This window comes from Rhinoderma darwinii, chromosome 1, assembly GCF_050947455.1.
Source record: "Rhinoderma darwinii isolate aRhiDar2 chromosome 1, aRhiDar2.hap1, whole genome shotgun sequence".
Classification (NCBI taxonomy): domain Eukaryota; kingdom Metazoa; phylum Chordata; class Amphibia; order Anura; family Rhinodermatidae; genus Rhinoderma; species Rhinoderma darwinii.
In genome coordinates this window covers 174,132,034-174,149,862 of record NC_134687.1, presented here as the reverse complement: position 1 = coordinate 174,149,862, position 17,829 = coordinate 174,132,034, and the positions used below count along the sequence as shown (strand labels likewise).

At 45.3% G+C, this 17,829-nt stretch overlaps 1 protein-coding gene across 2 annotated transcripts in view; it reads left to right on the top strand.

Annotated features, from left to right (window-relative positions):
- GSTCD (glutathione S-transferase C-terminal domain containing) overlaps positions 1-17,829 on the top strand; it is a 149,969-nt gene that overhangs the window by 40,343 nt on the left and 91,797 nt on the right. For both annotated transcript variants that reach the window (XR_012883029.1, XM_075860600.1), the window contains exon 5: positions 2,698-2,791. Coding sequence is in view for 1 of the 2 variants with exons in the window: in XM_075860600.1 (XP_075716715.1) it covers positions 2,698-2,791 (94 nt within the window). In the remaining variant the exon portion in view is untranslated. The remainder of the gene's footprint in view (positions 1-2,697; positions 2,792-17,829) is intronic.

The following is a 17,829-nucleotide window of genomic DNA, read 5'->3' as shown; positions in this document are numbered from 1 at the left end:
AAAATGTTTTTTGTTTTTTTTGGAATCTACAGAGATTTGTGAACCATGGATGTTCAGAAGTTGTATTTCATTGTTTTGTTAAATAACAGATCCTAAGCAGCTGCTAATGAAAGCAATGTGCCGCCTGCATTCCATGCTCGCTACTCATGTACTTTTTGGTTTAAACTTGAAAGACCGTAAAGTAAATATTATATTAGAAAAGGTAAATGTTAATATTAGAGAAATTGGCTGTGTAAGGGTGATATAATAATATAGTAGTAGGTGGAACTACATGTGACCAGTAAATGTATTTTATGGTTTAAAATCTTACATTTCATAATGTTTCATTATTTTTTTTCTAATACGGTATAAAACAAATTCTGTGCTGATTAATTTCCTAATATATCTTTACAGGGGTTGGATCTCCTTTCTTCTGATAGAAAGTCCCTATCTCATAGCCATAGTTGCTTTTTCACTAGGAAGAGCTGATTAGACAGATTTAGAGAGCTCCTATTGAACTCAGTAATACATCCATTTGCAGTAAGCTCCTTAGCTCCCTCTAGTGGCCCATGCCGGCAGCCAGCATTATATAATTCATTTCTATGACAGTGTAAAGGAACAAGGAGATTTCATTTGGAGCTTTGTCACAAAGTACCAAAGGTCTAACACTTAGGCTGGGTTCACACTGAGTTTTTTTTTGCAAGAGGTAAATATGGCTCAAAATTGTGTTTCAAATTTTGAAGCAGATTTTCCTCTGCCTGCACGCCGATTTTCACGGCGTTTTTTCTCCCGCGGCTATTCAGCGCTCCGGGCATAAAACACAGCGAAATACGCTTTCTCTGGCTCCCATTGATGTCAATGGGAGGTCAGAGGCGTTAAAGCCCAAAGATAGGGCATGTCCCTTCTTTTTCCTGCAAGCCGGTATTTCCGCTCGCGGGAAAAAAACGCCTTTGCCTCCCATTGAAATCAATGGGAGGCATTTTTGGCGCGCTTTGCGGTGCGGTTTCCGCATCAAAAAACTCTGTGTGAACTCCCCCTTATAAAGGTATATTGTATTAGTAATTAGCACAGAATTTAAGACCTATTTAGAAAAAAAAAAAGAGAAATGGTACTGTAACGGCAGGGGGTAGGGAGACGGACAAGTGAGCCCTAATCTACCCGCCACTCTGTCCCTGCCTACTTGCAACGACCCGCCCTAGGCGACGGGGTACAACTGGGCGGCGGACCCTTCGCTCAGTAAGTTCACGACAAACACAAGCAAACATACAAGGAACACAAGCAAGGAAAAGGGGCCGTTGCCCACGGCAACACCGTGAGCAACCAGAGTGGTGAACGAGCCGAGTCAAGCCAGGAGTGTGCGAGGTACAAAACGAAAAGCAGAAGAGTAGTCGGTAAGCCAGGGTCGGTATGGAGCAGGATCAAAAATAGCAGGAGCTGTAGCTGGGCCAGGAACCACAAGGAAGGAAACAAAAGCAATAACAAGCACCGAGGGACAGGAAGTGCAGGCTTAAATAGACCGAGGGCGGGAGCTAGCTGAGTCTGGCCAGGTTACGATAGGCTCTCCCACTCCTAAGCCTGCCAGCCTGAATGGTGGAAGCAGGAGTCAGTCTCAGGGATGTATTCTCAGGTGCTGACTGATTAGTTCTGGGAGTTAACCCCGCAGTGCCTGGCAGATCCTTTACAGGTACACTGTGGTGATATGAATCCTGTGTCTCCCTCAGAGCCTGCATTGGTAAAGGTAGAACGTACAGAGTGGATTAGACAGATTTATAATAATTCCATAGAATTTTTGCATATTACATTCTCGATTTACAGTGAGTTCTGTGACTTTTAGTACCACTTTTCACTACTGCAGTCAACAGACACAATCAATCTGTCACTATGACAAACGCTCTTGAATTCAAGTGTATCTAACTTTTCAGATGACTTTTCAGAATAAGCTGTCATATGTTTACATGAAGAATAACACTATTTCTGGCCATTATATGACTTGTTTTTTGCATCTTATAGCAGTTTCCCCTCTACAGGCTTTATGTCTAAATCTCTGTTTTCTCTGAGCTAATGGGTGGAACATAACTGCTATCGTGTCTTCTATACACCGCACACATAGAAGAGGAGAATCCAACTCTCCTATCTCTAGCTATCACACATATATATATATATATATATATATATATATATATATAATGTGTGTGTGTATGTGTGTATATATATATATATATATATATATATATATATATATATATATAAAAGCTGCAGCAGAATGGAGGAGATTATACAGCAGTACAGACCAGTGTAGCTGGGAATCCAGCACTAGGGGGAGAAATAACACTTACCAGGAAGCTGCAGCGCGTCTGTTTGTGTCTTTCTACTTAACTAAATTTTAGCAAAAAGTAAATTACAAAGTTGAACTATATCAGGTATACTATTAGATTAACATAAGTTCTTTGAAACGTTAGTGTCCATTTAAGAGCATCTACAAGGCGTAAAATTAGATTCATACAATACAATTCATATTGCTTTATAGGTACTGCCTAAAAATAATTACTGTATTTTAGATTTTAGATCAGGTGGGTGCTGGATTAAGGGATGTTTAGGGCATAAAATAAAACAGCCTGTTCTAGAATGTGCCATAAGATTGTAACATACTCTTGAATTATAGTATCAGTACAGTTGTTTATATGTTATTTGCTATAATATTTTATCTTTGTCATACAGGACCATGGCGTTGATGCGTTCTTTTCTCCTCATCCCTGCCCAGCCCAGACTATTGACTGGGGAAGTCTTCCTGCAGCAGTATGCCCAGCAGAAGGTCAGTGGGAATATTCCTAACAAGAGTTAATACATTTAACTTGGTTGAATAAAGTATATTTCCATTGACCAAAAATGCTATTTCTAACTTTTATCTAACATATATTTTTTTTAACTTATAGAAACATATTGTGAACTATATCTACAAAATGTTCATATAAAATTCAGTATATATAAATTATATTTGCATTTGCCTAACTTTAAACCTTGATACCATTTTGGTTCATCTCGTGACTTAATGGAACATTCAATATTAAAAACAAATCTTCAAGATTGTTTTATTAGTCTGCAGAAGCTGCTTTTGCTTTCTGTTTTTAGTTTTCCTCATGTGAAGCACCTTTGGGCTTTAGCTAATTGTTTAAATAGAAATGTACTATTACAGTGTGTTCTAATTCTCTATAAGGGTATGTTCACACTGAGTTATTTGCAGGCTGAAAATTCTGCCTCAAAAATCCATATGGAATTTTAAAGGGAGATTTTGATCTGCCTGTACGCCGTTTACCGTGGGCAAAAACGATGTAAAAAACGCTTTCTCTACCTCCCATTGATGTCAATGGGAGGTCAGAGACTTAAACGCCCGAAGATAGGGCATGTCGCTTCTTTTTCCCGAGAGCCGGTTTTACCGCTCGTGGGAATAAAACGCCTCCGCCTCTTATTCAAATCAATGGGAGGCATTTTTGGCCGTGTTTTGGCGCATTTTCAGACGCGGTTTCCGCGTCAAAATTTTTTGTAAAAGAGAAGCAGACTGGAAATTATAGCCACCATTCGCTAACCCAGTCCCCATTGTAACAGTGCTCTATTACCTTCTGGCCACCTCTAACTAGATTTTTAGAAGAGAATAATCTGGCTTCTGTCTGCTATCCTGATTGTAGAAATCACTGTCTGCATGCAGTAACTGTAGTAACTCCATATCCCATGATGCCTTGCCCAGGCATCACATAGGGAGATGTGGCTAAATCACATATATCTGAAGCTATAGTTATATAGATCATTTCAAATTGTGATCAGGATGCTGGAGAGCCACATATGAAGGAGTAAGAAACCATAAGATGCACAGGATAGGCTGTAGACTGTGCTCTATGCAGCAGCATGCATGGCACAGGCAGTGTGCAAACTCTATCCCACTGCAAGGGCGGATAGAGATAATTGGTTGGCAATAGCCTTACATCATCTACAGGAAGCAGTCTGGAGAAGATTTAGTGACAACCGCAGAATACACAGGGCTAAGAAGATTTTCCATTGTCACCCAGTGCATTCTTGGATTGTTGCTATACAACAACCAAGGCACATTCTGCCTGACATTTTAATATTCAGAAACTTCAAGGGATAGCAACTATAGTTTTCATCTGAATTTCCATTTAAGCTCCGGGAATGATATTGCAAACCTCACTCAGTTCTTCATTGTGACAGACCACTTCTCTACGTTTTTATACATGTGCCACGTAAGCCTGTTTTCCGGACCACTTTTTCCTCAACTCTCCTTTGTGTCAGACCATTTTTTCTTAGCTTTCCTTTGTGCCAGAACACTCCTCCCAAGTTCTTTTATGTGTTCCAGACTACTCCATCACCCAGGTCTCCTACGTAGGAGAGCACTCTCTCATAGCTCTCCCATATGAGAAATCACTCCTTCGCCAGCCGTATGGTTTGGGACACCTCCTATGACTGAGCTAAAGGGCTAAAGTTTTTCCTCCCACAGCCATTTTCAAGTCTATAGATTTTACCTTTAAAAAGTAGGCTGAGAAGTACACTAGGCAAAGAAAACCTAAAGCTACAGCCTCAGGCAGGCAGTAATAGAAATAGTAGCTTTCACCTGCTTCACTTTTTCAAGTCTATGGGATTTAAGAAACTTGCAAATGTCAGCACTCCAAAAATATGTGAAATCCGAAGTTTTAAACTTGCATAATAAATTAAATATAGATTTATTTACTTTTTCAGCCACAAATATCCTTACAAATGCAGCACTTTATTACACATAATATATTTTAACCGCCTTTCTTAAAAATAACTTTAGTAGATTTAAGTAAATTTGAAGAGGTATTGTTAGGGATCTGCCAGGTACTTCATCTAGGTATACTCCTGGGATTAATCAATCCACACCTGAGGCCAGACCTGTTCGACTGACACCATCTCCCACCAACCAGGGTGGCAGGCTCAGGAGTGGGAGAGCCTATCGCGGCCTGGTCTGTCGGAGTTAGCTCCGCCCCCTGTCCTTTATTACCTGCCCTGTTCTCTCCCTCAGTGCTTGTAATTCTTTTGGATTCCTGGCCCCACTGCTGCTTGCTCCAGCCTGCTTCTGCCGTGCTTCTGCCTTGCTGCAGTTCTGCTTGACCTGCTTTGCTTTGCCCCTGGCTTGCTTCTGTCTCCTTGCCCGCTTGGGTGTACTCACTTCGTCCTGGTCCTGACTGTCCGTTCGCCGCTCCGTTTCCTCGTGGCGTTCCGTGGCTACTGCCCCTTCCCTTGCATGTTCCCTGTTTGTTTTCCTGTGCACTTAGACAGCGTAGGGACCGCCGCCCAGTTGTACCTCGTCGCCTAGGGCGGGTCGTTGCAAGTAGGCAGGGACAGGGCGGTGGGTAGATTAGGGCTCACTTTCCCTTCACCTCCTTCCGGCCATTACATAATTACAAGCCCTTACCTAGTCTACCATTTCTCCTACGCTGACGCTATCATGGACCCCCTTGAGACCCTGGCCCAGCAGATGCAGGGCCTCTCCCTACAGGTCCAGGCCCTGGCCCAAAGGGTCAATCAGGGTGACGCTGCTTTAGTAGTACCCCTCACCTCACCTCTAGAACCCGACCTCAAGTTACCTGACCGGTTCTCAGGGGACCGTAAGACGTTTCTCTCCTTCCGGGAGAGTTGCAGACTGTATTTCCGCCTAAAGCCCCACTCCTCAGGTTCCGAGAACCAGCGGGTGGGTATCATCATATCCCGACTCCAGGAAGGGCCCCAAGAGTGGGCCTTCTCCTTGGCTCCTGACGCCCCTGAACTTTCCTCTGTTGATCGTTTTTTCTCTGCCCTCGGACTCATTTACGACGAGACTGACAGGACTGCCTTAGCCGAGAGTCAGCTGGTGACCTTACGTCAGGGTAGGAGACCGGTTGAGGAATACTGTTCTGATTTTAGGAAGTGGTGCGTAGCTTCTCAGTGGAACGATCCGGCCCTAAGGTGCCAGTTTAGGTTAGGATTATCTGACGCCCTGAAGGATCTGCTGGTTAGCTACCCCTCGTCTGACTCCCTTGACCAGGTTATGGCCCTAGCAGTACGACTTGACCGACGTCTCAGGGAACGTCAGCTAGAACGCTTCAGTGTGCTTCCCTCTGACTTTTCTGCGATCCCCCCCGAGGTCCCGTCTCCTCGCCCCTCCACGGAGGACTCGGAGGTACCTATGCAACTCGGGGCCTCCATGTCCCCTCGACAACGTAGGGAGTTTCGCAGAATGAATGGTCTCTGCTTCTACTGTGGGGACGACAAGCATCTACTGAACACCTGTCCCAGGCGCAAGAATAAGAAGCCGGAAAACTTCCGCGCCTAAGTGATCATCGGGGAGGTCACTTGGGCGCACAGGTATTTCCCGTTAATGTGAAACGCAATAAAATTTTGCTTCCCTTTCAGGTCTCGTTTGCTGGCCGGGCTGCCACGGGCAGTGCTTTCGTGGATTCAGGGTCATCTGCTAATATCATGTCTGCGGAATTTGCTATGTCTCTAAAGATGCCTTGTATTGATTTACCTTATCCTATCCCTGTAGTAGGTATCGACTCAACTCCCCTTGCTAATGGTTATTTTACTCAGCATACTCCTGTTTTTGAACTCCTTGTTGGCTCCATGCATTTGGAGCAATGCTCTGTACTGGTGATGCAGGGATTATCTGATCTGGTTTTAGGCCTTCCCTGGTTGCAGTTGCATAATCCCACGTTTGATTGGAATACTGGGGATCTCACCAAATGGGGTAATGAATGTCTTATGTCATGTCTTTCTGTTAACTCTATTTCTCCCCGGGAGGAGGTAAACACGCTTCCTGAGTTTGTTCAGGACTTCGCCGATGTGTTTTCTAAGGAGGCCTCCGAGGTGTTGCCCCCCCATAGAGATTACGATTGCGCTATCGATTTGGTGCCTGGTGCCAAGCTTCCTAAGGGTAGGATATTTAATCTTTTATGTCCTGAACGTGAAGCCATGAGGGTGTATATCCAAGAATGCCTGGCCAAGGGTTTCATTCGCCCCTCGACTTCTCCTATAGGTGCTGGCTTCTTCTTCGTGGGGAAGAAGGATGGTGGTCTTAGGCCGTGCATTGATTATCGTAACCTGAATAAGGTCACCGTAAGGAACCAGTACCCACTTCCTTTGATTCCGGATCTTTTTAATCAGGTTCAGGGAGCCCAATGGTTTTCTAAGTTCGATCTACGGGGGGCATATAACCTTATCCGCATCAAAGAGGGGGATGAGTGGAAAACTGCGTTCAACACACCCGAGGGTCATTTCGAATACCTGGTCATGCCCTTTGGGTTGTGTAATGCCCCTGCTGTCTTCCAGAATTTTATTAATGAAATCCTGAGAGAGTACCTGGGTAATTTTCTTGTTGTGTACCTTGATGACATACTGGTGTTTTCCAAGGACTGGTCCTCCCACGTGGAGCATGTCAGGAAGGTGCTCCAGGTCCTTCGGGAGAATAATCTGTTTGCTAAGACTGAAAAATGTGTCTTTGGGGTACAGGAGATACCATTTTTAGGGCAAATCCTCACTCCTCATGAATTCCGCATGGACCCTGCCAAGGTTCAGGCTGTGGCGGAATGGGTCCAACCTGCCTCCCTTAAGGCGTTACAGTGTTTTTTAGGGTTCGCCAACTATTACAGGAGATTTATTGCCAACTTCTCGGTCGTCGCTAAGCCTCTTACGGACCTTACCCGCAAGGGTGCTGATGTCCTCCATTGGCCCCCTGAGGCCGTCCTGGCCTTTGAGACCCTCAAGAAGTGCTTTATCTCGGCCCCCGTGCTGATTCAGCCCAACCAAGAGGAGCCATTTATTGTGGAGGTTGACGCTTCCGAGGTGGGAGTGGGGGCCGTCTTGTCCCAGGGTACCAGCTCCCTCACCCATCTCCGCCCCTGTGCTTACTTCTCTAGGAAGTTTTCGCCCACGGAGAGTAACTATGATATTGGCAACCGCGAACTTCTAGCCATTAAATGGGCTTTTGAGGAGTGGCGGCACTTCCTGGAGGGGGCCAGACACCAGGTAACGGTCCTTACGGATCACAAGAATCTGGTTTTCCTAGAATCGGCCCGGAGGCTTAATCCTAGACAAGCTCGGTGGGCACTATTCTTTACCAGATTTAATTTCTTGGTTACCTATAGGGCTGGGTCCAAGAATATTAAGGCTGATGCTCTGTCACGTAGTTTCATGGCCAATCCTCCTTCTGAGAAGGATCCTGCTTGTATTTTACCCCCTGGTATAATCGTCTCTGCCACGGATTCTGATTTAGCTTCTGATATCGCGGCTGATCAGGGTGCAGCTCCCGGGAACGTCCCTGGGGACAAACTGTTTGTTCCCCTGCAATACCGGCTGAGGGTACTCAGGGAAAACCATGACTCCGCTCTATCTGGTCATCCTGGCATCTTGGGCACCAAACACCTCATTACCAGAAACTATTGGTGGCCTGGGTTGCCTAAAGACGTTAGGGCTTACGTCGCCGCTTGTGAGGTTTGCGCTAGGTCCAAAACCCCTAGGTCCCGACCTGCGGGCCTACTACGTTCCTTGCCCATTCCCCAGAGACCTTGGACCCATATCTCCATGGATTTTATCACCGATTTGCCTCCATCTCAGGGCAAGTCGGTGGTGTGGGTGGTAGTCGACCGCTTCAGCAAGATGTGCCACTTTGTGCCCCTTAAGAAGCTACCTAACGCCAAGACGTTAGCTTCTTTGTTTGTGAAACACATCCTGCGTCTCCATGGCGCCCCAGTCAATATCGTTTCTGACAGAGGGGTACAATTTGTTTCCTTATTTTGGAGAGCTTTTTGTAAAAAGTTGGAGATTGATCTGTCCTTCTCCTCCGCCTTCCATCCCGAAACTAATGGCCAAACGGAAAGGACCAACCAATCCCTGGAACAATATTTAAGATGTTTCATCTCTGACTGTCAATTCGATTGGGTCTCATTCCTTCCCCTTGCTGAATTTTCCTTGAATAACCGGGTCAGTAACTCGTCAGGGGTCTCCCCGTTTTTCTGTAATTTCGGGTTTAACCCAAGATTCTCCTCCGTCTCCCCTGGTTGTTCCAATAATCCTGAGGTAGAGGATGTTCATCGGGAACTGTGCACTGTCTGGGCCCAGGTTCAGAAGAACCTAGAGGCGTCCCAGAGCGCACAAAAGATTCAGGCGGATAGTAGACGTTCTGCTAACCCCCGGTTTGTCGTCGGGGATTTGGTCTGGTTGTCGTCCAGGAACTTGCGCCTTAAGGTCCCGTCCAGGAAGTTTGCTCCCCGATTTATTGGACCTTATAAGATCATTGAAGTCCTCAACCCTGTATCCTTCCGTCTGGAGCTCCCCCCATCATTTCGCATACATGACGTCTTCCATGCCTCCCTCCTTAAACGCTGCTCCCCGTCCTGGTCCCCCTCGAGGATACCTCCTGTTCCCGTTCTCACCCCTGAGGGGGTGGAATTCGAGGTGGCCAAGATTATGGACAGTAGGATGGTCCAGGGCTCCCTCCAGTACCTGGTCCATTGGAGAGGACTTGGGTACCTGCCCGTGATGTTCACGCTGGGGTATTGATCAGGAGGTTCCACCTTCTCTTCCCCACTAAACCGGGTCCCCTTAGTAAGGGTCCGGTGGCCCCTCATAAAAGGGGGAGTACTGTTAGGGATCTGCCAGGTACTTCATCTAGGTATACTCCTGGGATTAATCAATCCACACCTGAGGCCAGACCTGTTCGACTGACACCATCTCCCACCAACCAGGGTGGCAGGCTCAGGAGTGGGAGAGCCTATCGCGGCCTGGTCTGTCGGAGTTAGCTCCGCCCCCTGTCCTTTATTACCTGCCCTGTTCTCTCCCTCAGTGCTTGTAATTCTTTTGGATTCCTGGCCCCACTGCTGCTTGCTCCAGCCTGCTTCTGCCGTGCTTCTGCCTTGCTGCAGTTCTGCTTGACCTGCTTTGCTTTGCCCCTGGCTTGCTTCTGTCTCCTTGCCCGCTTGGGTGTACTCACTTCGTCCTGGTCCTGACTGTCCGTTCGCCGCTCCGTTTCCTCGTGGCGTTCCGTGGCTACTGCCCCTTCCCTTGCATGTTCCCTGTTTGTTTTCCTGTGCACTTAGACAGCGTAGGGACCGCCGCCCAGTTGTACCTCGTCGCCTAGGGCGGGTCGTTGCAAGTAGGCAGGGACAGGGCGGTGGGTAGATTAGGGCTCACTTTCCCTTCACCTCCTTCCGGCCATTACAGGTATTCTAGTTTCCGCAAATAAATTATATTCTTTGTATAATGAAAAGTTATACAATTTTCCAATTTATTTTCTGTGTCTTTTCTTTGTGGTTCTCAAGAGCTCCACTTGCTGTTAGTGAATAAGAACCGTCATTGTTTACTTCCAGGATAATGAAAATCTATCCTTGGTCATGTGATGGACACACAGAACTCTGATGCACATAATGTAACTGTAATGATCCATGCATCTGTTTGTTCATCACGTGACCAGGACAAATTTTCATTCACTGGAAGTAAACAATGAAGGTTCGCATTGATTGACAGCAGGCAGAGGTTTTGAAAACAGTATAGATTTAATACAGATAGTATATTGGAAAATTGTATATCTTTTCAGTATACAATGATTAATATTTCCTTGCTGAAAGCGGAATACACCTTTAAGTGTTTTAAATATAAGTTCAGTACTTTATTCATGACATTGACGTATCCACCTGTCTTTGGAATGAAACATATTAAATAAAAAATATTAACGTTAAACAAATGATAATAATCCTGGTGTAATGTCCGTGGCTGCGGGCCGTCAGCTCCAATCTCCCCTTGACAGCCGCAGCCACGAGTCGGCGAGCGCTCACGTGCACTCGCCTCACCCGGATCCCGTAGGGTGCGCGCGCACGCTCGTGCCCGTTCTTAAAGGGGCAACACGCGCACCGGACTTCTGATGAACTTGAACCTGTGAGTACCCTGGACTATAAGAGGGCTCCAGTCCCCTGCTTCTATGCCTGAACGTTGTTGATGTTTCCTAAGTTTGTCTATGTGATGGCCTCCTAGTGTTTTCCTGTTCCCTGCATTCCATACTATCCTAGTCGAGCACTGTGCTGTGCCAATGTCGTGTCGTGCTGTATCCCACGTCTGACCTGCTTCACTTCGCCTGATGTCTACCTGCTGCCTAGTCCCAGCCGAGCCTGCCCTGTTGCTGCCACAGGTACCTATAGGAACTATAGATATTGACCTTCACCCTGTTGGCCAGCTGCCTTACCGCCAAGGCGCTACGGCCCAGTGGGTCCACAGACCCTTCATGACACCAGATAAGTATCATATATTAGTGTTGTGATAGAAAAATAGCATATTTGATGCACAATTTCTAGCTTACATTTGTTTGATACACTTGATATATGGTACAATGGAAGATGCTACAATCTTTGTTAACCTGGAAACCACCTGACTGACTCACAAGAAGTCACTAAAATACACTTTTCAAGAAAAACTTAGAATTTAGGATCTTTAAGAAATTCAAGGTTTAAAAAATTCCATCTTTAGAATCGGTTGATAACGAGTTTATCATCAAAAAGTTCATTTATTTCAGAAATTAAATTCAAAAAGTGAAACTCATATATTACATAGATCCATTACACAACAGAGTGATCTATTTCCAGCATTTTTTTCTTTTAATGTTGAATATTATGGCTAACAGTTAATGAAAACCCAAAATTTATTATCTCTGACAATTAGAATATTAGGTAAAAGTTGAAGATTGTAGACTCATGGTGTCACACTCTAATCAGCTTATCTACACAAAACACCTGCAAAGGTTTCCTAAGCCTCTAAATGATCCAACAGTCGGGTTTAGTAGCTACACAATCAAAGGGAATACGGCTGACTTGACAAATGTCCAGAAGACCGTGATTGACATCCTCCACAAGGAGGGTAAGCCACAAAAGGACATTGCTAAAGAAGCTGGCTGTTCACAGAGTGCTGTATCCAAGCATATTAATGGAAGGCTGAGAGGAATGAAAAAGTGTGGTAGAAAAAGGTGCACAAGCATCAGGGATAACCGCAGCCTTGAAAGGATTGTCAAGAAAAGGCTATTCAAGAATCTGGGGGAGATTCACAGGGAGTGGACTGCGGTTGGAGTCAGTGCTTCAAGAGCCACCACACACAGACGAATCCAGGACATGGGCTACAACTGTCGCATTTCTTGTGTCAAGCCTCTCATGACCCAGAGACAACGTCAGAAGCGTCTTACCTGGGCTAAGGAGAAAAAGGACTGGTCTGTTGCTCAGTGGTCCAAAGTCCTGTTTTCAGGAGAAAGTAAATTTTTGCATTTTATTTGGAAATCTCGGTCCCAGAGTCTGGAGGAAGAGTGGAGAGGCATTAATCCAAGTTGCTTGCGGTCCAGTGTGAAGTTTCCACAGTCACTACTCCATCCATCTGGACCATCCAGGGTTGCACGGCACTCATCAGTAAACAACACGGTTTGAAAATTAGTCTTCATGTATTTCTGAGCCCACTGCAACCGTTTCTGCTTGTGAGCATTGTTTAGGGGTGGCCGAATAATAGCTTTATGCACACTTGCAAACCTCTGAAGGATCCTATACCTTGAGGTTCGCGGGACTCCAGAGGCACCAGCGGCTTCAAATACCTGTTTGCTGCTTTGCAATGGCATTTTAGCAGCTGCTCTCCTAATCCTATTAATTTGACTGGCAGAAACCTTCCTCATTATGCCTTTATCTCAACGAACCCGTCTGTGCTCTGAATCAGCCACAAATCTTTTCACAGTACTATGATCACGCTTAAGTTTTCTTGAAATATCCAATGTTTTCATACCTTGTCCAAGGTATTGCACTATTTTACGCTTTTCGTCAGCAGAGAGATCCTTTTTCTTTCCCATATTGCTTGAAACCTGTGGCCTGCTTAATAATGTGGAACGTCCTTCTTAAGTAGTTTTCCTTTGATTGTGCACACCTGGAAAACGAATTATCACAGGTGTATGAGATTGATTACAATGATCCAAAGAGCCCTAAGACACAATACCATCCATGAGTTTAATTGAAAAACTAATAATTAAATGTTTATGACTCTTAAATCCAATGTGCATAATAATTTGGAACACGGTGTAAGAGGGTATAATAATGCGGTAAATAAATAATAATTCATAGATATGTGGCCAGTGTCGCACTGATAAATTGCGCCCGATCTTATCCACTTTTGGAACAATCTGGACATTGTGTGTCGCCATATTCTGAGAGCCAGAACTTTTATATTTTTTCTCCACTGGAGCTGTGTGTGGGCTTATTTGTTGTGGGACAATCTGTAGTTTTCATTGGTACCATTTTGGGTACACGCGATTTTTTGATCACTTTTATTCAATTTTTTGGCAAGCAAGGTGACCCAAAACCATCAATTCTGACAATGTTTTTTATTCTTTTTTTTTACAGCGTTCACCATGGGCTTTACATGACAATTTTATTTTATTCTGCGCGTCAATACGATTACGCCGATACCACATGTATATAGTTGTTTTTTTAAGTTTTGCAGCGTTTGCACAATAAAATCACTTTTTTATTTATTTATTTTGTGTCACCATATTCTGAGAGCCATAACTGTGTAAGGGCTTGTTTTTTGCGGGACGGGTTGTAGTTTTCATTGGTACTATTTTGGGGTACATGCGACTTTTTGATCAGTTTTTATTCCATGTTTTGGGAGGAGTGGTGATAAAAAAACAATGCCAGAGTCACTATTTTTTTTTGCGGTGTTCACCATGCGGGAAAAACATTGTAGTTTTATAGTTTGGGGCGTTACGGATGCGGCAATACCAAATATGTGTACTTTTTTTTTTAACGTTTTCCGTTTTTTCCTATAATAACCGACTTATTATAGGAAAAAAGGCAGTGTTTGTTTTTATTAACTTGAAACGTTTATTTTTACACTTTTTTCAACATTTGTTTTTTGTCCCACTAGGGGACTTGAAGGCCTGCACCTCTGATCTTTACTCTAATGCATTGCACTACCCACGTAGTGCAATGCATTAGAGCTGTCAGTCATTTACTGACCGCAAGCCTGTTAGGTCCCATCTCTGGGGACAGGGCCTAATAGGCTATCGTACGTGGAAGGACAAGGAGGCCATTGTTAGGCCTCTGGTTGTCATAGTGATGATCGGCAGCTTCACGATCACATCGTATTGCTGCCGATCGCTACAAACTACTAAGATGCCGCGATTGCTTTTGATCGCGGCATCTAAGGAATTAGTGGAAGCTAGCTCCGTTCCCCGCCGTTACAGCATGGTGTCAGCTGTAACATACAGCTGACACCACCCTCTGATGTCGCAGGCTCCACTTTTGCGCCATCTTTATTTTGCGGCCGGAAGCCTTTTAGCAGGCTTTTGTACTTGGCAGACAGGAGGCCATTGTTAGGCCTCCAGTCTGCCAGAACAGCCATTGGAACCCCGTGATTGGCATTGCGGGGTTCCGATCTGCTAGGAAATACCATAGATCAGGGGTCTCAAACTCGGCCAGGTAAGTGGGCCGCATATAGAAAAAATGGGAAGTTGACGGGCCGCATTACTTTCAAATTTGATACAATACAAAATTATTGTTAATCAATTAGTTATTTGAACTGCTATAACACTATATTACTATAATAATACCGCTAGGTTTAAAATTTGAGATATTTCTCCACATGCTTATTTCAACAATCCAGCTTTCCAGTTTAAGTGTCGCTAAATGCAGATGCTGCCGCAGAGTCCTCCGTAGATGCTGCCGCAGAGTCCTCCGTAGATGCTGCCGCAGAGTCCTCCGTAGATGCTGCCGCAGTGTGCCCTCCGTAGATGCTGCCGCAGTGTGCCCTCCGTTGATGCTGTTGCAGTGTGCCCTCCGTTGATGCTGCCGCAGTGTGCCCTCCGTTGATGCTGCCGCAGTGTGCCCTCCGTTGATGCTGCCGCAGTGCCGTCAGGGGCTTGCCTAGAGCTGGCGTCCCGGAGTGCTTCTGGCACTCTGCCTGGGATTCCAGCTCTTCTCCTGACATCACTGTCCATATATAGACAGAGATGTCAGGGGCAACCCCAGAGCTGGAGTCCCGGGCAGAGCGCTAGTAGGCTCTTCCTGGGACTCCAGCTGGGCTCCTGACATCACTGGGACTCCTGCTCTGGGGAAGCCCCTGACATCATTGTCGATGTATGGACAGCGATGTCAGAGGCTTCCCCAGAGTCCCGGAGCAGAGCCGATAATAGAGCTCTGCCCGGGACTCCGCTCTGGGGAAGACCCTGACACACTGTCCACATATGGGCAGCGATGTCAGGGAATTCCACAGAGTCCCGGAGCAGAGCCGACACCAGCGCTCTGCTCGGGACTCCGGCTCTGGGGAAGCCCCAGACATCGCTGTTCATATGTGGACAGCGATGTCAGGGAATTCCACAGAGTCCCGGAGCAGAGCCGACACCAGCGCTCTGCTCGGGACTCCGGCTCTGGGGAAGCCCCAGACATCGCTGTTCATATGTGGACAGCGATGTCAGGGAATTCCACAGAGTCCAGATCGGAGGCTATCTCCAGTCCTGGCCATGCAGCAGAGTGTCAGCTGTAATATACACCTGACACCTGCTGGCGATGGTGCTCAGCTTCTGAGCCCGCATCAGCAACACAACGTATCAGTACGTTGTGTTGCGTTAAGTCCTTAACGACAACAACAGACTATTGCATTGGATGTCGTTAAGGGGTTAAAGAATGACTCTTTCCCTGGAGTACACAATACATCTGTGCATTACACAGATGACCCACTGATATCAATGGACACTGTGTAGTGCGCTATTTCCCCTGTGGTGGCGCTGCAGCGACATTGAGCATTGCTGCCAGGTTTTCCTGCAAATTACAGCAGTTCGCTTAGTGTCCAAGCAGTAGGACAACCTGTGATCAGCTTATTGTCATGGAGCCCTTACTAAAAGGGATTGTCCAAATATATTAACAAATAATTGTATTGTCCTGAATTTAATCTTTTGTCTTATTCTTAAAATTTTGTCTCTCTTTTTTTACTTTTTATTTCTCTCAAATGTTTGGAAAGGCAGTCTGCCTTTACAAACATTTGTGAAAGAATGAGTCGTTCTAAAGAGATCACTTAATTTGAGTGTGGTACTGTAATAGGATGCCACCGTTGCCAGAAGTCAGTTTGTGATATTCCACAATCATCTGTGAATGATATCATTGCAAAGTAGAACCACAGCAACTCAGCCACGAAGTGGCAGACTTCGTAAAGTTATAGAGTGGGGTCGCCGAGTGCTGAGGGGCATAAAGGTCACCAACACTCTGCTGACTCCATAACTTTAAAGTTCCAAAACTCCTCTGACATTAACCCCTTAGTGACCAGCCCATTTTAGGCCCTAATGACCGAGCTATTTTATTCGTTTTTCTATCGTCGCATTCAAAGAGCTATAACTTTTTTATTTTTTCGTCTACATAGCTGTATGAGGACTTGTTTTTTGCGGGATTAGTTGTACTTTTTAATAGCACCATTTTTGGGTACATATAATTTTTTTATTAACTTTTATTAACTTTTTTGGGGGGATTATAAAAAAAACCTGAAATTCCGCCATTGTTCTATGCGTTTTTAAATTGACGCCGTTCACTGTGCAGCATAAATAACATGTTACCTTTATTCTATGGGTTGGTACGGTTACGGCGATACCACATATGTAGAGGTTTTTTATGTTTTACGACTTTTGCACAATAAAAACAGTTTTGAACTAAAATTATTTGTTTTTGCATCGTTGCTTTCCAAGAGCCGTAACTTTTTTATTTTTCCATCAATGTAGTGATTTTTTGGGCTTGTTATCTGCGGGACGAGACGTAGTTTTGAATGGTACTGTTTTGGAGTGCATGGCACTTATTGATTCATTTTTATTATGACTTTTTGGGGGGGGCAATGGAAAAAAATTGCAATTTCGCCATTGTTTTTGCGTTTTTTTTTTACGGTGTTCACCTTGCGGTTTAAATGACATATTAACTTTATTAATGGAGGCATTACGGTCGCGGCGATACCATATATGTGTACTTTTTTTTTTTTTACACTTTTACTAAATAAAACCACTTTTTATGGAAAAAAATTGATTTATTTTTTTACTGTAATTTTTATTATCTTTATTTCACATTTATTATTTATTTCATTAGTCCCACTAGGGGACTTTACTATGCGATCTTCAGATCGCTGCTATAATGCTCTGGTATACTTCGTATACCAGAGCATTATTGCCTGTCAGTGTAAATCGGAGGCACGTCCTAACAGGCATATGTCCAGGGCAGACCTGGGGGCTTTTATCAAGCCCCCAGCTGCCATGACACCCCATCGGAGACCCGCGATTGCATTTGCGGGCCGCCGATGGGTGACAGAGGGAGCTCACTCCCTCTGTAAACAAAGTTAAATGCCGCGGTCGCTATTGACGGCGGCATTTAACGGGTTAAACGGCCGCGATCGAAGTAAACTTCGATCGCGGGCGTTGGAGCAGAAGCTCAGCTGTCATCAGACAGCTGAGCCCCCGGCTCCAGCCTGCACGGGAGACCCGTGCAGGACTTAGACTAGGCTCACGTCAATAGGTGTCAGCCTAGCCTAAGGCCCCTTAGTGACTCAGGCGTGAAAAGGCGTATTGGTGGTTACTAAGGGGTTAACATCCGCAGAAAAGCTGTGCTCTGGGAGCTTCATGGCATGGGTCTCCATGGCCGAGCAGCTGCATGCGAGCGTTACATCACCAAGCACAATGCTAAGCGTTGGATGGAGTTGTGTAAAGCACAGCACCACTGGACTCTGGAGCAGTGGTAACATGTTCTATGGAGTGACGAATCACCCTTCTCTATCCAGCAGTCTGATGGGCCGGTCTGGGTTTGGTGA